The sequence below is a fragment of the Neovison vison genome, chromosome 2, assembly GCF_020171115.1.
Source record: "Neovison vison isolate M4711 chromosome 2, ASM_NN_V1, whole genome shotgun sequence".
In the NCBI taxonomy this organism is placed as follows: Eukaryota; Metazoa; Chordata; class Mammalia; order Carnivora; family Mustelidae; genus Neogale; species Neogale vison.
The window spans coordinates 77,898,562-77,918,293 of record NC_058092.1 but is presented as its reverse complement, the minus strand read 5'-3'; the positions used below and the strand labels follow the sequence as shown (position 1 = coordinate 77,918,293).

Genomic DNA, 19,732 nt, shown 5'->3' with positions numbered 1-19,732 from the left:
TAAAAGGATGCGACTAGCAGGAGACGGGTCTTGGAGGTTGGCTTCTACAAATGGATTTGAGTTTTCACTTCTAAAAGTGAAAAGACATAATTCAGTGGTAAATTTGTCAAGTTGTATTTTAGGGGAATGCTTCAATTTTATGTTTGAATAAACCACAATCTATGGGCATTTTTCAAAGGACCAATTTTATACTAGTTTTTCCCCTTCTAAGCAACTGTTCAAGGGCAAACTTTTTTTTTTTGCAGGTTGTTTAAAATATCTGATAATATACATGAGGGTGTTAACTCTAATGACAGTACAAACTTGGACTCTCCTGTTGGCTCAGTGAAAGTTGCCCCAACAGAAATGAACAAAGGGGAATCATGGAAATGTAGCAGTAGTAAACAGAAACATCAATATTCAGACATTAACATGTTTACAGCAAGCAATACTCTTTCTGCTTCTGAAATCAGGGAAGAGATATTCAAAACACCAACTTTTGCAGTTGCATCCCAGCCTCATGAAGTTCAAGGTAATTCCTTGCTTTTTTCAGTTGGTTTTATGATAGAACAAACTAGTCTGTATTTCTCAGCATAAGGAAGAATATAAAAATATAAATACAAAAGTAAAGAATACAAAAATGAAAAAAAGAAAAAATAAAAATAAATACAAAAAATAATAAAAAATGCAATTTCTGCATTTCTCAATCTATTGCATTTTTTTAAACTATGATCTAGGGTGCCTGGCTGGCTCAGTTGGTAGAGCATGTGACTCTTGGTGTAAATGTCATAAGTTCAAGCCCTGTGTTGGGCGTGGAGCCTACTTAAAAAAATAAAAAATGAAATAAACTATGATTTAATATTTAACTGTGCTCTTAATAAAAAGTTATACTAGTTTTATTGAGGCAGTTTGTATGGAAGAGATTAAAAATACCTATATAAATATGTAGAATTATTTTTAGGAGTAACAGAAAATGATATAGATTCCTTGAAGGCTGTCACAGAAATCCGTATCCTTTATTTTACTATAGCAGCTTTATATTTGAAATCATAATTTGTAAGCATGTTATTTTATTGTGTTGGTGTTTATTTTATTGACAAAGAAAACGAGGGGAAAGTGCATCTTTTGGGCCATGTAAGAGACCCAGTGTGTGAGAGAGTAAGTGCTGCTCAAAGTGTGGCAGGCTAGTGCTGGTTTGTGAACTGCTTGTTACGAGTTTGTGACAAGATAAGTATAGAAATGAGATTTGTATTATTGCCTGCATTCTGAGCATGTTTCCTTAGATACAGATCATTTCCTACACTTTGGGTAAGGATAGTATATTGAGATAAACATGGGTAGGGGAAATAAATGAAAATGGGACATTCTGTGGATTGGGTATATCTTTTACAAATCTAGCATTTTTTGAATGAAATTTACAGTTTAAACCTATGGTATAATTTACATGTCTGGGCATTTCCAATATAAATATTTTGAGTATATTCTGGAGATAACATCGTCTTTGCTTTTTTGATATCTCATGTATGTCTATAACAGTGTGCTTGTTGTTTTTTATTATAATCCAGTGACTGTGACTATTATGGGACCATCCCTATGCCTTGTGAACTCCTTGAAGGGAAGGGCCATCCCTTATTTATCTTCTTATCTCCAAATATACTGAAAGGCAGGTAAAGGAAGTTATTTTGACAAAAGAGTAGCCATGAGCCAAGATGAGGGTAAAATAGCGTGGAATATGTTAGAAAGAACAAGCATTCCAGTTTGGCCGAAATAAAAGCTATGATTACAGGAGTAATAGGACATAATGATTGAAAGGTATCCTAGGATCAGGTTATTTAATGCCTTGGATACCAAGGTCAAGAGGTTTTGTTTGCTTTTTAATTTTTTGAACAATGAGGAGAAACCATGCAGTATTTTGAGCAAGTCAAGTTATATCATCAAAACCATGCTTTTGGAATATGGAATTAATGACTCAAAGCTGGGTAAGGCTCCAGACTCCACAAAAGTTATTGTCTAGTTGGCAAAAACAGTAAATGAATTCTTCCTGAGCTGGAGGAATCTAGGGTAGAATTATTCTAGTCTAGGGTACTCAGGAGACTGAGTCCGTTCTGAGGTATGGTTAGAAAATATTTGCCTGACTTGGGATGCCTGGGTGGCTCAGTCAGTTGAGCATCCGTCTTTGGCTCGGGTCATGATTCCAGGGTCCTGGGATTGAGTCCAGCATGGGGCTCCTTGCTCAGTGGAGAATTTGCTTTTCTCTCTCTGCCTGCTTTGCCTGTTTCTGCCTGCAGTTCTCCCTCTCTCTGACATAAATAAAATCTCTAAAAAAAACATATTTGCCTGACCAATCATGAAAATTTTCCTGCAATGCAGATAACTGAACTAAGTTAGAATGGGGGAAGAGAACAATAAAGGATTAGACATGATATATCTTAACTTCAGATATAGTCAGCTTTTAGTGTTTCTGTTCAGCATGTTGTCTCAATCCTGCTGTGCTTTCTTCTCTCTGGTGATCTAAATATGGTTGGAACATAGGAAATATGTTAGTCTTAAAAAGGTAAAAGTTAGTTTCATTATGTGTATGATGAGAAAGTCTTCTTACCCCTTAGTTCAACTTGCCATAATATGACAGTAACTTTTGAAGCGTTTTAAAGATCTTTTTTTTTTTAAGATTTTTTAATTTATTCATTTGACAGACAGAGATCACAAGTAGGCAGAGAGGCAGGCAGAGAGAGAGGAAGGGAAGCAGGCTCCCTGCTGAGCAGCTGAGCAGAGAGCCCAACTCGGGGCTCGATCCCCAGACCCCGAGACCATGACCGGAGCCGAAGGCAGAGGCTTTAACCCACCGAGCCACCCAGGCACCCCAATGAAGTGTTTTAAAGATATTAATGCTGTATTAGCTCAGCTGAAATGTATCTATTGTTTAGGTCTCTGTTAGTTAAAAATACTGCATACTCTTGTTGCATTGATTTGTTGTTCAAAAAGTTCATTTGTGGTCAAAATCACAGAACTACTTTTTATTATTTCTAAGTACGTATTTAAAGTGGAAGACTAAGTGCTTTTCATGATAATTTAAGAGTTTTGGAATTACTTGGACACAGCATATTTTCCAATTCTTTTATAATATTTTACTATATTTGAATCCTTAAGACAATAAAAGTTTGCTCAGATTGATTTTGCTATAGTAGTCTATAATTTTCAATTCTGCAGACATTTTCCTACCTGTTATAACATATAATTGCAGTGACACTGCTGAGAGTTTGTTGAACAAAAGGGGAAATTTGATATCAAGTGTTTATAGTAATGATAAATGATGTTAGTAGTTCAGTTTTCTCATGAGCTGGAAAACTAATTCTATACTCTGAATCAAAGATTCATTTTTGTGAATGTAAATTGATGTGGAACTACCTAATGAGAGAAAAACCAGCATGATGGCCCACTTGTGGGCTTGTTACAAATAAATATTTTATCAGAAGAAACATATTTTGAAGGAAAAATGAGATTCTTTCAAAAGCTTGATGGATTGACAAACTCAAAATTATACTTTTGTTTTGACACAAATATTCTGATACTCTGTATAAGTGAAAATAAAATGACGATTTGTATATTATCTGCTTGATTTAATAAACTCAAAGCTATATTAATTGAGTGCTTACTATAAGCCAGGCACTGTTCTAGGTATTTGGAATATGTCAGTTAAGAAAACAGATAATGAATCCTTGCCTTGAGGGGTTAACATTCATTCTTGGGATGGGGATGGGGGAGAAGACAGATCTGAACAATTCTAACAGTGTATAAATAAGTCATATAGTATGTTAGAAGGCAATGAGTAATTTGGAAAATGAAAAAGTGGAGCGGAGTAAAGAAGATGAAATTGGGGATGTTGGAATTGAAGGCTCAAGATTAGAATTAAGTAGAGTAATTTGGGTAGGCCTTCTTGAGAAGGAGAGATGTAAATAATTGAAGGAAGTGAAAGAGCCAAGGAAATAAGGAGGGAAGCAGTCTAGGCAGAGGGAAGGCCTTAACAGCAGGAACATGGCTGGTGTTTTGAAGAACAGAAAGGAGTCCCAATTCAGCTAGAAGGGATTAGTCAGAGGCGAGAGTAGTAGGACCTGAGATCACAATCACAAAGATGGAGGGGAGACCAAAGATCATGTAAGGCCTTGTAGTCATATGCTTTGACAAAAAGTGGGCAAATGAGCAGAGAATATGTTCTCATTTAACCTTTTAACAAGATCACTTACTACAGTCCATCAATTTTTGTATATATGTACATAAAAAAATTGCTGGAATAACTGTGTATTTGTATTCTCAGATGTATTATGTTTTATGTTTCCTAATAGATTATAACAGCCTCCATTGTAAGAACTCTTCTTCTTTATAGCTTCCCACAGCTTTCTAAATCCAGTAATGTATTTTGCATATAGTATTTAATAGATGTAGTTGATAGATGTGACTCAGACTGAGAATACCACGTAAGTACAAGTATCTACCAAGCTGATATTATCTCACCTTGGAGAGGGGACAGTTTAGTGTTCATATCTATTAATATTTTTGAGTTTTCTTACAAAGGAAGGACAGTTTAAGTTCTTGTAGAGCCAATATGCTGATAGTTGCAAATAAATCCACCACTCAGTACAACCAAATTATTGAAAACAAAGGGATTCAGGGTTAGGTGACCAGAAACACATCTCAGCTAATGAAAGATAACTAAAATTAAAAAGTTAAAACAGTTAGGGGCACCTGGGTGGCTCAGTGGGTTAAAGCCTCTGCCTTCAGCTCAGGTCATGATCCCAGGGTCCTGGGATCGAGCCCCACATCGGGCTCTCTGCTTAGCGGGGAGCCTGCTTCCTCCTCTCTCTCTCTCTCTCTCTGCCTGCCTCTCTGCCTACCTGTGATCTCTGTCTGTCAAATAAATAAATAAAACCTTTTAAAAAAAAGTTAAAACAGTTAAAAGTGAAAAGTTAAAAAGTGAAATTGAGAACTTTAAAGGAGATATAAAAATTGCCTAATCAACATGAATAAGAAAACACCACTCTGCAAAAGATAAAGTGTACACTTAGTTTTGATATACTGGCAAATATGCAACTTTCTACATCTTTTCCATCAGATTTAATAGTCAAATTTTAATTGTCAAATTATAACCCTTATATAAACCTTGTTTCTGCACCGGGACATTTTTTTCAGAATATGGACTGTTACTGGGGACTCTAATAATTTCTGTTAATATCTCCCCCCTCCTGACTTTATTAGTGTGTAATTGACAAATACATTTAGTTTGTCTAAATTAACAAACTGTTTAGTTTGAAGTAGTACACTTGATATGCTGTATCACATGTATGATATGATAATTTGACATATGTTGCATTATAATAGATGCCACCATCAAGTTAGTTTCCACCCTCCATCATCTTCCATATTTACTTTTTTAAATTATATAATTCAGTGCTGTCAACTCTAGTCACCATGTCATACATTAGAACCTTACCTTATTAATCTTACAGCTGAGAGTTTATACCTTCTTATTAGCCTCTTTCTATTTCTCCCATGCCCCCAGCCCCTGTCAACCACCATTCTACTCTCTGTTTCTATGAGTTTGATCTTTTGTGTTTTTTTTTTTTAAAGATTTTTTATTTATTTATTTGAGAGACAGAGATCACAAGTAGGCAGAGAGGCAGACAGAGAGAGAGAGGAGGAAGCAGGCTCCCTGCTGAGCAGAGAGCCCGATGCGGGACTCGATCCCAGGACCCTGAGATCATGACCTGAGCCGAAGGCAGCGGCTTAACCCACTGAGCCACCCAGGCGCCCCTTAAGAGTCCACTTATAAGTGATACTATGCAGTATTTGTCTTTCTCTTTCTGGCTTAATTCGTTTTGCATAATGGTCTTCAGGTTCATCCAATTTGTCAAAAAAGGCAGAATTCCCTTCCTTTTTAAGGCTGAATAGTATTTTATTGTGTGTGTATGCATATCTGCATAAGTGTGTGATATATATGTTTATTATATATATGAAATATATGTACATCACATTTTCTTTATCCGTTTGTCTCTTTGCAGACACTTAAGATTATTTCTGAATATTGATTATTGTGAATAATGCTGCAGTGAACATGGGATTACAGTTTTCTGTTTGAGATACTGATTTTGCTTCCTTTGAATATGTGCCCTAAAGGCACCTGGGTGGCTCAGTCTGTTAAGTGTCTGACTCTTGATTTCATCTTAGGTCTTAATCTTAGGGTTGTGAGTTCAAGCCCCGCATCGAATGTGTACCCAAAAGTGAAGTTGCTGAATCACAAGATAGTTCTATTTTTAATTTTTGACGGAACCTCCATACTGTTTTCCATAATGGCTATACCCCTTCACATTCCTATCTACAGTGTACAAGTGTTCTCTTTTCTCCACATCCTCACTAGCATTTATTTTTTGTCTTTTTGGTAAATGGTATCCTAACAGGTGTGAGGTGATCTCTCATTGTGGTTTTAATTTGCATTTCCCTGATGATTCGTGATGTTGAGCACTTTTTATTTACTGTTGGCCATTTGTGTCTTCATTTGTGTCTTTGGAAAATTGTCTGTTCAGGCCTTTGCCCATTTTTAAATTAGGTTAGTTGTTTTTTGCTATTGAGTTGTATGAGTTCTTGTGTATTTCGGATATTAACCCCTTATCATACATATGGTTTACGAATATTTTATCCATAGGCTGCTTTTTTATTTTATTGATGGTTTCCTCTACCATGCAGAAGCTTTTTAGTTTGAAGTAGTATACTTGTTTATTTTCACATTTGTTGCCTTTGCCTTTGGTTTTAAATCTAAAAAAAATAATTGCCAAGACTAGTGTAGGGAAGTTTGTTCCCAATGTTTTCTTCTAGAAGTTTTAGGATTTCAGGTCTTATATTCAAGTGGTTAATTCACTTTGAATTGATTTTTGTAAATAGTGTAAGGGTTCCACTTTTATTCTTTTGTGTGTGGATATCCAGTTTTCCAATACCTTTTATTGAAGAAGTTATCTTTTCCCAGTTCTTGGCTCCTTTGTTGAAAATTTATTGACCATATATGCACAGATTTATTTCTAGCCTATCTATTCTGTCTCATTGATCTAGCTGTCTGGTTTTTATGCCAATACCATCCAGTTTTTGATTACTGTAGCTTCGTAATACAGTTTGAAATCAAGAAGTATGATGCCTCTGGCTTTGTTCTTTCTCAAGAATGCTTTGGCCATTTGGGGTCTTGTGTAACTCCATATGAATTTTAGGATTTTTTTATATTTCTCTAAAAAATGCAGTTGGAGTTTTGATAAGGATTGAATTGAATCTGTAGATTGCTTTGGCAGTTTACAGTTTAGCAATATCAGTTCTTGAATCCTTGAACATGGAATATCCTTCCATTTATTTGTGTCTTCAGTTTCTTTCATCATTGTCTTATAGTTAATGGTTAAATTTATTCATTAGCATTTTATTTTTAATGCTATTGTAAATGGGATGGTTAGCTTTATTCCTTAGTATTTTATTTTTTGATGCTATTGTAAATAGGATTGTTTTCTTCACTTCTTTCTGATATTTTGTTTTTAGTGCATGGAAATGCAACTGATTTTTTTTTAAAGATTTTATTTATTTATTTGACAGACAGAGATCACAAGTAGGCAGAGAGGCAGACAGAGAGGGAGAGAGGAGAAAGCAGGCTCCCTGCTGAGCAGAGAGCCCGATGTGGGGCTCGATCCCAGGACCCTGGGATCATGACCTGAGCCGAAGGCAGAGGCTTTAACCCACTGAGCCACCCAGGCAACCTGCAACTGATTTTTGTATATTGATTTTGTACTCTGCAACCTTACTGAATTTGTTTATTTTAACAGTTTTATAGTGGAGTCTCTGGTGTTTTCCATATATAATATGATGTCATCTGTGAATAGAGACCGCTTTACCTCTTCTTTTCAATTTGGATACCTTTTATATCTTATATCTCTTTCTTGCCTAATTTCTCTGCTTAGGATTTCCACTACATTAAAGTATTGAAAATGGGCATCCTTATCTCTTTCCTAATCTTAGACAAAAGCTTTCAGCTTTTTGCCATTGAATATGATGTTAGCTGTGGGCTTGTCATAAATGGCTTTTATTATATTGAGGGTCATTCCTTCTTTAGCCAGTTTCTGGAGAGTTTTTATCATGAAAGGATACTGTATTTGTTAAATGCTTTTTCTACATCTATTGAGATGACCATATGATTTTTTTTAAGATTTTATTTACTTATTTGAGAGAGAGAAAGAAAGAGCACAAGCAGGGTGAAGGGCAGAAGGAGAAGCAGACTCCCCGATATGAGCAAGGAGCCCGATATGGGACTCGATCCTAGGACTCCAGGATCATGACCTGTGGCAAAGGCAGATGCTTAACGAGCTAAGCCACCCAGGTGCCCCGATCATATGATTTTTATCTTTAACTTTTTTTTTTTAAAGTATGCTCTGTGCCCAGTGTGGGGCTTGAACTCATGACTCTAAGATCAGGAGTCACATGCTCTTCTGACTGAGCCAGCTGGGTACTCCTGATTTTCAACTTTTTAAGATGGGCGTATCATGTTGATTTATTTGTGGACATTGAACTTCTTTGTATTCCAGAAATAAATTCCATTTGATCATGTGGTTTTGACCCTTTTAATACACTGTTGAATTTGGTTTGTTAATATTTTGTAGAGGATTTTTGCATCTATATTCACTAGGAATATTGGCCTGTAATTTTCTTTTATTGTAGTATCCTTACCTGGCTTTGGTATCAGTGTAAAATAAGCCCCTTAAGCTATCTTTTTTTTTTTTCATTCTTTTTTCATTTTGCTCCTCTGACTGGATTAATTCCATTGTCCTGTCTTTGAGTTCATTGATTCTTTCTTCAGTTTGATCTGTCTGATGAATCCTTGTGATTTCTGTTTGGTACTTTTTAAATATCTTCTATGACTTTGTTGAAATTCTTACTTTGTTTATGCATTGCTTTCCTGACCTTGGTGAGCATTTTTATGTATTCTCTTAAACTACTGGATAAATCACTTATCTCTGTTTTGTTAAGTTGGGTTTCTGGAGATTTATCTTGTTCTTTTGTATGGAACATACTCCCATTTATTTGTTTTCCTTAACCTCTATGCTGGTTTCTACACATTTGATAAAATATCCACCTCTCCCAATATTGACAGGCTGTTCTTAGGAGATGAGCCTCATCAATTAACTTAACCCAAACTCATAGTTCCCTTTCAAACTTTTCTGATTGCTCAACTCACTGTCTTTGTTCTTAGTGGCTTCTAGTAGTTGAGCTAAAATGTATCAGTGTCCCAAAGGGGAGGGTTGTAAGTAGCACCTAGGTGCAGGCTGATTAAAAGCCAGAACCTGAGGTAGTAGCAAGAAAATAGAAACTGGAAATGAACATTTTTGCTGCTCCCTCTGCACTGAGTATATCTGCAGAGGAAGAGGAGTTGTTCCTGTGCCATTTAAGAACTGCTTATTTGTTTGCTATAGTCCTGTGGGTCTCATGGTTGCAAACCCTGTTAGCTTACAGAGTTGGGTGTTTTGGGGGCTTATCCTGTGGGTGGGAGCCTTAAAGATTGGGCCTCTAGATGTGTGATCCAAAGTCTTTGCTGGGAGAAGCTGGGAGTTGGGAGTTCCTTTCCATTTGTATGATGCTTTGCCAAAGATGAGAGTTAGGGTAAGAGTTGTCTCAGCCTTTCCTACCCATTTCATTGTGGGCATTTTAATTCACCCAGTGTGTAAGAGTCACTTAACTAATTTCTGGATTTTTCTTAGAATTGCTCTGTGTGTAACTATATGTTTGGTGCATCTGTGGGAGGAGGGAAGGTTCAGGAGCCTCTTATGTTGCCATATTGGTCACTCCCTCTATATCTATTAATTCCTTTCTTATGATGTTAAAACAGCAAGTATTAAAGCCTCATCATTAAATATTATCAAAGTTAATATTGATTAATTGAATTTTATATTAAAAGTAACCAATTAATTAGTTAATTAAAAGTAAAGAATTCTTAAAAATTCTGAAATATTTGACTCCTTAATGCTATTCTAAGCGGCAAAATTTAGAAGTGTTTTCAAGGAATTCCCATATTTCAACTATATACAATCCAAAGCCTTTGATGATGTAAGTATTTTATTATGATTTTTATTTATCTGCATCTTCTTATTTTATTGTGTATTCTCTAATGGCAAGGACTAGATCACATTCATCTTTATGTTTCCAGTGCCATGCTCAGTGACTGGTAAACTATAGGAACTCAAAAAATGTTTGCTAAATGAATGTATGTGACTTTCATAGGTGGGGTTTGTTTATACTTATTAAATTTATAAAATTTTTCTGGAAGCTAAAGAAATTATTTTCTTCTAGGTCTAACATATTATTTTCACAAATAAAACAAATGATAAATTATTTAATAATGGTGGTTTTGTGGGAGGGTGTGGATGTAGAGTAGGGTTAGAATTTTAGTAAGTTTAGAGGTAAAAATAATTTGAATTATTATTCCAGAAAGTCTTTCTTACATATTTTCTAACAAATTGAGAGTGTGAATGAAAAATTCTGTATATTCCATGATTGATTAAATTTTATTTTTTAGCTTCTTTACACAGATAGGAATTTTGTGATTTGTGCTCCAACTGGTTCTGGGAAAACTGTAGTGTTTGAACTAGCTATAACAAGATTATTAATGGAAGTCCCATTGCCATGGTCAAATATTAAAATTGTTTATAGTAAGTATTATATATTATAAGAGTAATTAATTATAATAATGAAAAACCATTGAGAAAAGTAAGAAAGTTCAAGCCATAAGAGTTAATATTTGGTTTGCCATACATTTTTAATGAAGACCTGTCACATTTGCTCTTGTCTGTTACATTAAATTCCAAACACATTTTCCCACAGTTGTAAATAAAAAGTAATATTTGAATTGACAGTTTGACCTTTACATGTTTTTTTGTTTTGTTTTTCTCCTTTTGATCTTTTTTTTAATTTAATTTTTTTTCAGTGTTCCAAGATTCTTTATGCAACACACCCAGTGCTCCATACAATATGTGTTTATTTTTTAAAGGACAACAAGAACAATAAATTCAAACATTTTGAAATTCTAAAAAATTTCCTTAGTAACCTGAACTCTTTGTTCTTAGATATATATGTGTGTGTGTGTGTGTGTGTGTGTACGTGTGTGTATGTATGTGTGTGTGTGTATATATTTAAAATTTTTCATCAAAGTAATTTATGTACATGGTTAAAAAAGATAGCTTATTACAAAAAGTCTTATAATGAAAAGCATAATCTCCTACCTTACCTCTTTCTGCTCTTAGTTACAATTCCCTGAACAATTACTTGTTTTTCTATTTTTAGTATAGCCTGCTGATTGTATCTCTAAATAATATGCTTATATTGTTAACTCTTTCAATTTATAAGTACTAGGCAACACCTTGATGTTTGATCTTAACTTTATTAACCAATGTTTGTGGAAGTAATTTGAAAATTGCACTGACATTCAAAATGAATATCTTATATTGTTATAGTGGCACCAATAAAAGCCCTGTGTAGTCAGCGTTTTGATGATTGGAAAGAAAAATTTGGACCAATAGGATTGAATTGTAAAGAACTCACTGGAGATACAGTAATGGATGACCTATTTGAGATTCAGCATGCCCATATTATTATGACAACTCCAGTAGGTGTTATTTATACTCAGTTATTTCCTTGGTTTATTAGAAAATGTTTCTCTTCACCATGAATAAAAATTAAGAGAAAATACAAAGTAGAAGAAAATATATGCAATGTAAAATGCAACATAAAAAATACTACCATTCAGGTTATATAAAGAATACTTACTTATCAGTAAGTAAAAGACAAACTACCAAATGGGCAAAATAGGCAAAATATATGAATAGGTAATTTGTTATTGAGGATAATTTGCAATCATATTTTTTGCTTGTATTCTTTTATCCAAGTATTATGTATTACAGAGGGAGGACCTTGATAGGGCTTAAAAAAGGTACTTAAACTATAATTTTGTATATTTTTGGTTATGTAAAAAATAAATGGGGGTTTAGTTTTTTAAGCACTTATAAGACTATCAAAATTCTTTAAAGTGTTTTTAATCTTTAAATCTTTTTCAGAATACTTTTAAGACATGAATTAAACTATTGCCTATTCTTTGTATCAGGTTAAGATTTTTATTGATGTCTTAATAATATTTATTATAATTTCTTATGTTAAACCACTTGCATTTTTTCTTTAGGAAAAATGGGATAGCATGACTAGAAAATGGAGAGACAACTCTTTGGTCAAGCTGGTTAGACTCTTTCTCATTGATGAGGTAGTGAACACATCAACTTATTTTCAAAGATAAACATAAAATGATGACTAGGATGGATAGAAAAAAATAAGACATTTTTATCCAAACTCTGTTTTATCCCTTCAAGTAGAAAGTCTTATTTTCTTAAGGATGTTAATATTATTATGGGTTTTAATCAATTAAATAGGTTTTTTTATTTTTATAGTTAATCATTTTTTTCTTGGTTTCTTTCTTAGGTACATGTTATAAAAGATGAAAATCGTGGACCAACTCTTGAAGTTGTAGTTAGCAGAATGAAAACTGTACAGTCTTTATCTCCTGCTTCTGAAAATGGTGCCATAATTACTCCAATGAGATTTGTAGCTGTATCTGCAACAATTCCAAATGCTGAGGATGTAAGTTAGAATTTTAGTATATTGGACTTTTTTATGACTAGTGAAATATTTTGTCATTTTAATCTTAGGGGGAAGTAAGGGTTTTTCCCTATAAATCCCATAAATGACTTAGTAGGAAAGTATGTTGTAGAAAGTTATAGTCAGATCTCATAGGTATGGCATTATTAAGCCTTAATATTTGGTTGATTTGGTTTAATGAAACATAATTGCTACAAGTCTGTTCTTTACTAGTATCTAAAAGTCTTGGTTTTTATGGGTTTCAGATACCTTATAATGACTAGTAATTTATTATGGTGGTTGTAATCAGCTGACTTTAGTTGTATAGCAAAGTATGGTGGAGAATGAAAATAATTGCTTAGGTGATTACTACCCATCTTTTCATATTCTATGTGACTGGCATTATGGTAAGCACTAATAATAGATACAAAAGTGAAAACATATAGACCTGGCCCTTGAGGAGGATCTCATGGTTAATGGAGTACATAGACAGATAAATAATTGTATGCAGTATTATGCTTGTTCTAATTTTTTTTCAATATCTGGGCAAACTTCTTGAAAAATAGTATGGTTTCATTTTTTCTCACTCCTATTTACTTCATAGCCTACTATAGTTGGACTTTTTTCTTCTACTACTTAGAATTTCAAATATAGTTCCATATTGTCAAATCTAATGGAAATTTTTTCCTGATTTATCCTTAATTTGGCAAAATTATTCATTTTCCTGTTAACATGTTTTGTTCATATTCAAGAATAACAGAGAAAATTTTTAAGTATATATAGTCAATAGAAACCCAGTGTTCGTCTTTCCAGATGTATAGGTAGAATCATACTATGTGTGCTCTTTTATGACTTGTATGTAACCTACAGACATTTCCATGCCATTAGATATTCTTCTTTAATATAGTTTTTGTGGTTTTATTATAAATTATTTATGTAATTATATGTGGCTTTTATAATTTATCTATTGCTTTAATGATGGAAGATTATTTCCATTTTTGCTATTATAAATGGTGCTAAAGTTAATACATCTTTGAAAACATGATTTTTTTCCAGAATCTTTTTTTTAAAGATTTTATTTATTTGAGAGAGAGAGAGTGAGAGAAAGACAACATAAGAGGAGAGAGGTCAGCAGGAGAAGCAGACTACCTGCTGAGCAGGGAGCCTGATGCAGGACTCGATCTTGGGATCCCAGGATCATGACCTGAGCTGAAGGCAGTTTCCCAGCTGAGCCATCCAGGTGCCCTATGATTATTTCTCTAGGTGTGTCTAATGTCTAATGTGAAATAACTGAGTCAAAGGATATATAAAACTCTAAGGAAACAGTGCTTTCAGTAGATGGTATAGTCATTTATACTTCCACCATTAGCCATTTCTCTGTATTCCAGCACTGGATATTATAATAAATTATTGTTATTATTACATTTAAATAGTTGTCGGGGTGCCTGGGTGGCCCAGTCGGTTAAGCATCTACCTTTGGCTCAGGTCATGATCCTGGGTCCTGCGATCCAGGCTACCTACTCAGCAGGGAGTCTTCTTCCCCACTTCCCTCTCTTCCTCCCCCTTGCACACATGTACACACATGTGCTCTATCTCTCAAGTAAATAGGTAAAATCTTTAAAAATAAATAGTTGTCACATTTCTTGTTTAAAATGTACTTTATTTTAAAAATTTGAACTGCTTTGATATTTACTGAAGTAAATATATTTTCTTACTATGTTATGTTAGTCACTATACAGTATTTTATTAGTCCTTGATGTCATGTTCCATGATTCATTGTTTGCATATAACACCCAGTGCTCATTGCAATATGGGCCCTCCTTAATACCCATCACCAGGCTAATGCATCCCCCTACCTTTCTCCCCTCTGAAACCCTCAGTTTGTTTCCCAGAGTGCATAGTCTCTCATGGTTCGTCTCCCCCTTTAATTCTCCTCCCTTCATTTTTCCCTTCCTTCTCCTAATGTCCTCCATGCTATTCCATATCTTCCACATATAAGTGAAATCATATAATAGTTATCTTTCTCTGCTTGATTTATTTCACTTAGTTTAGTCCCCTTCATTTCTTCCATGTCAATGCAAGTGGTGGGTATTCTTCCTTATTGATGACTGAGTAATATTCCATTGCATATATGGATCACATCTTCTTTATCCATTCATCTGTTGAAGGGCTTCTAGGCTCCTTCCACAGTTTGGCTATTGTGGACATTGCTGCTATGAACATTGGGGTGCATATGCTCCTTCTTTTCACTACATCTGTGCCTTTGGGTCTAAATACCCAGTAGTGGGATTGCTGGGTCATTGGGTAGCTCTATTTTTAACCTTCTGAGGAACCCCTGTACTGTTTTCCACAGTGGCTTTACCAATTTGCATTCCCACCAACAGTGTAAGAGGGTTCCCCTTTCTCCATATTGTCTCTGACATTTGTTGTTTCCTGCCTTCTTAATTTTTTCCATTCTAACTGGTGTCAGGTGGTATCTCAGTGTGGTTTTGATCTGAATTTCCCTGATGGCTAATGATGTTGGACGTTTTTTCATGTGTCTGTTAGCCATTCATATGTCTTCTTTGGAGAAGTGTCTGTTCATGTCATCTGCCCATTTTTTGACTTGATTATTTGTTTTTTGGGTTGTTGAGTTTGAGAAGTTCTTGCCATTTGCAAATATCTTCTCTCATTCCATGGATTGCCTCTTTATTTTGTTGACTATTTCCTTTGCTGTGCAGAAGCTTTATAACTTGATGAAGTCTCAGTGTTCATTTTTGCTTTTGTTTCGCTTGAAAGAAGTTGCTATGTCCAATGTTGAAGAGGTCACGTCCTATGTTCTCTGCGAGGATTTTGGTGGATTCCCATGTCACATTGAGGTCTTTTATCCATTTAGAGTTTATCTTTGTTTATGGTGTAAGAGAATGGTCAAGTTTCATTCTTCTGTATATTGCTGTCCAGTTTTCCCAGCACCATTTATTTAAGAGACTGTCTTTTCTCCATTGGATATTTTGTCCTGCTTTGTTGAAGATTAGTTGACCATAGAGTTGAGGATTCATATCTGCGCTCTCCATTCTGTTCCATTGATCTGTGTGTCTGTTTTTGTCCCAGTATCATGCTGTCTTGGTGATCACAGCTTTGTAATATAGCTTGAATCGGGTAATGTGATACTTTATGTGGAAGACCCAAAAGATTTCACCCCCAAATTGCTAGAACTCATACAGCAATTCAGTAATGTGGCAGGATACAAAATCAGTGCACAGAAATCAGTTGCTTTACATTACGCTAACAATCTAACTGTAGAAAGAGAAATTAGGGAACCAGTTTCATTTAAAATAACACCCAAAACTGAAAGATACCTTGGAATAAACCCAACCTAAGAGGTAAAGGTTCTATACTCCAGAAACTACAGAACACTTACAAAAGAAATTGAAGACATGAAAAGGTGGAAAAACAGTCTATGCTCAAGATTGGAAGAATAAACAGTGTTAAAATGTCTATGCTGCCCAGAGCAATCTATACTTCTCAACACCATTCCAATCAAAATACCAATGACATTTTTAAAAGAGCTGGAACAAACAATTGTAAAATTTGTGTGGAACCAGACAAGACCCTGAATTGCCACGTAAATGTTGAAAAAGAAAACCAAAGCTGGGGGTATCACGGTGAAGTAAGTATTTTTAATATATCAATCAATTACTTTCAGTTCTTTTTTTGTACCTTGTTAGGTCATGTTCTTTACCCTTTTTAAAAATTACTTTTATTAACATATAATGTATTATTATTATGCCCCAGGAGTACAGGTTTGTGAATCCTCAGGCTTACACACTTCACCCCATTCACCATATCACATACCCTCCCCAATATCTATAACCCAACCACCATATCCCTAACCCTCCCAATCCCCAGCAACCCTCAATTTGTTTCCTGAGATTAAGAGTCTTTTATGGTATGTCTCCCTCCCAGTCCCATCTTGTTTCATTTTTGCCTTCCCTACCCCCCAAACCTCCAACTCTGCCTCAGCAATTCGTCATATCAGGGAGATGGTATGATAATTTTCTTTCTCTGATTGATTTATTTAGCTTAGCATAATACCCTCTAGTTCCATCCATGTCATTGCAAATGGCAAGATTTCATGTCTTTTGATGGCTGCATAGTATTCCATTACATATACATATACCACATTATCCATTCATCTGTTGATGGACATCTCAGTTCTTTCCAGAGTTTGGCTGTTGTGGACATTGCTGCTATAACATTAGGGTGCACATGCCCCTTTGGATCACTACATTTGTATCTTTAGGGTAAATACCCAGTAGTGCGATTGCAGGGTCATAGGGTAACTCTATTTTCAACTTTTTGAGGAACCTCCATACTGTTTTCCACAGTGGCTGCACCAGCTTGCACTCCCACCAACAGTGTAGGAGGGTTCCCCTTTCTCCACATCCTCGCCAACACCTGTCATTTCCTTACTTGTTAATTTTAGCCATTCTGACTGGTGTGAGGTGGTATCTCACTGTGGTTTTGATTTGTATTTCCCTGATGCCAAGTGATGTGGAGCACTTTTTCATGTGTCTGTTGGCCATCTGGATGTCTTCTTTGCAGAAATGTGTGTTCATGTCCTCTGCCCATTTCTTGATTAGATTATTTGTTCTTTGGGTGTTGAGTTTGAGAAGGTCTTTACAGATTTTGGGATACTAGCCCTTTATCTGATATGTCATTTTCAAATATCTTCTCCCATTCTGTCAGTTGTCTTTTGGTTTTGTTGACTCTTTCCCTTGGTGTGCAAAAAAGCTTTTTATCTTGATGAAGTCCTAGTAGTTCATTTTTGCCCTTGCTTCCCTTGCCTTTGATGATGTTTTTAGGAAGAAGTTGCTGTGGCTGAGGTTGAAGAGGTTGCTGCCTGTATTCTCCTCAAGGATTTTGATGGATTCCTGTTTCACATTGAGGTCTTTCCTCCATTTTGAGTCTGTTTTTGTGTGTGGTGTAAGGAAATGGTCCACTTTAATTCTTCTTCATGTGGCTGTCCCAGTTTTCCCAACACCATTTGTTGAAGAGACTGTCTTTTTTCCACTGGACATTCTTTCCTGCTTTGTCGAAGATTAGTTGACCATAGAGTTGAGGGTCTATTTCTGGGCTCTCTGTTCTGTTCCATTGATCTATGCATCTGTTTTTCTGCCAGTACCACACTGTCTTGATGATTACAGCTTTGTAATAGGGCTTGAAGTCTGGAATTGTGATGCCACCAACTTTGGCTTTCTTTTTCAATATTCCTCTGGCTATTTGGGGTCTTTTCTGGTTCCATATAAATTTTAGGATTATTTGTTCCATTCTTTGAAAAAAAAATCGATGGTATTTTGATAGGGATTGCATTAAATGTGTAGATTGCTTTAGGTAGCATAGACATTTTCACAATATTTGTTTTTCCAGTCCATGAGCATGGAACATTTTTCCATTTCTTTGTGTCTTCCTCAGTTTCTTTCATGAGTACTTTACAGTTGCCTCTTTGGTTAGGTTTCTTCCTAGGTATCTAAAGGTTTTGGGTGCTGTTGTAAATGGGATTGACTCCTTAATTTCTCTTTCTTCTGTCTTGCTGTTGGTGTATAGAAATGCAGCTGATTTCTGTGCATTGATTTTATATCCTGACACTTTACTGAACTCTTGTATGAGTTCTAGCAGTTTTGGAGTGGAGTCTTTTGGGTTTCCCACATAAAGTATCATATCACGTGGAAAGAGTGAGAGTTTGACTTCTTCTTTGCCAATTTGGATGCCTTTTATTTCTTTTTGTTGTCTGATTGCTGAGGCTAGGACTTCTAGTACTGTGTTGAATAGCAGTGGTGATAGTGGACAGCCCCACCATGTTCCTGACCTTAGGGGAAAAGCTCTCAGTTTTTCCCCATTGAGAATGATACTCACTGTGGGTTTTTCATAGATGGCTTTGATGATATTGAGGTATGTACCCTCTATCCCTACACTTCGAAGAGTTTTGATCAAGAAAGGATGCTGTACTTTGTCAAATGCTTTTTCAGCATCTATTGAGAGTATCATATGGTTCTTGTTCTTTCTTTTATTAATGTATTGTATCACATTGATTGTTTTGAGGATGTTGAACCAAACTTGCAGCCCAGGAATAAATCCCACTTGGTTGTGGTGAATGATCCGTTTAATGTACTATTAGATCCTATTGGCTAGTATTTTGGTGAGAATTTTCGCATCTGTATTCATCAAGGATATTGGTCTGTAATTCTCTTTTTTGATGGGGTCTTTGTCTGGTTTTGGGATCAAGGTGTTGCTGGCCTCATAAAATGAATTTGGAAGTTTTCCTTCCATTTCTATTTTTTGGAACAGTTTCAGGAGAATAGGTATTAATTCTTTTTTAAATGTTTCGTAGAATTCCCCCTGGGAAGCTGTCTGAATTCTTGTTTGTTGGGAGATTTTTTTTTAAAGATTTTATTTATTTATTTGACAGAGAGAGATCACAAGTAGGCAGAGAGGAAAGCCGGGGGCGGGGGGAGCACGCTTCCTGCTGAGCAGAGAGCCTGATGCGGGACTCGATCCCAGGAGCCTGAGATCATGACCTGAGCTGAAGGCAGAGGCTTAACCCACTGAGCCACCCAAGTGCCTCAAGTTGGGAGATTTTTGATGACTGTTTCAGTCTCCTTACCGGTAATGGGTCTGTTCAGGTTTTCTATATCTTCCTGGTTCAGTTTTGGTAGTTTATGCATCTCTAGGAATGCACCCATTTTTTTTTTTAAAGATTTTATTTATTTATTTGACAGAGAGAGATCACAAGCAGATGGAGAGGCAGGCAGAGAGGGAGATAGAGGGAAGCAGGCTCCCTGCTGAGCAGAGAGCCCGATGCGGGACTCGATCCCAGGACCCCGAGATCATGACCTGAGCCGAAGGCAGCGGCTCAACCCACTGAGCCTTTCTTCCAGATTGTCAAATTTGCTGGCATATATTTGCTCATAATATGTTCTTGTGGTTATATTTCTTTGGTGTTGGTTGTGATCTCTCTTTTTTCATTCATGATTTTATTTATTGGGTTCTTTCTCTTTTCTTTTTGATAAGTCTGGCTAGGGGT

At 35.6% G+C, this 19,732-nt stretch overlaps 1 protein-coding gene across 3 annotated transcripts in view; it reads left to right on the top strand.

The window, feature by feature from the left end:
* HFM1 (helicase for meiosis 1) overlaps positions 1-19,732 on the top strand; it is a 122,020-nt gene that overhangs the window by 16,175 nt on the left and 86,113 nt on the right. Inside the window, exons 4-10 of one of the 3 annotated variants that reach the window (XM_044238667.1) lie at positions 246-511; positions 941-988; positions 10,025-10,095; positions 10,565-10,697; positions 11,499-11,650; positions 12,221-12,298; positions 12,514-12,672. In XM_044238667.1, coding sequence (XP_044094602.1) covers positions 246-511; positions 941-988; positions 10,025-10,095; positions 10,565-10,697; positions 11,499-11,650; positions 12,221-12,298; positions 12,514-12,672 — 907 coding nt within the window. Of the gene's footprint in view, positions 1-245; positions 512-940; positions 989-10,024; positions 10,096-10,564; positions 10,698-11,498; positions 11,651-12,220; positions 12,299-12,513; positions 12,673-19,732 lie in introns of those variants that run through there. The other 2 variants (XM_044238669.1, XM_044238668.1) reach the window with 2 other exon arrangements.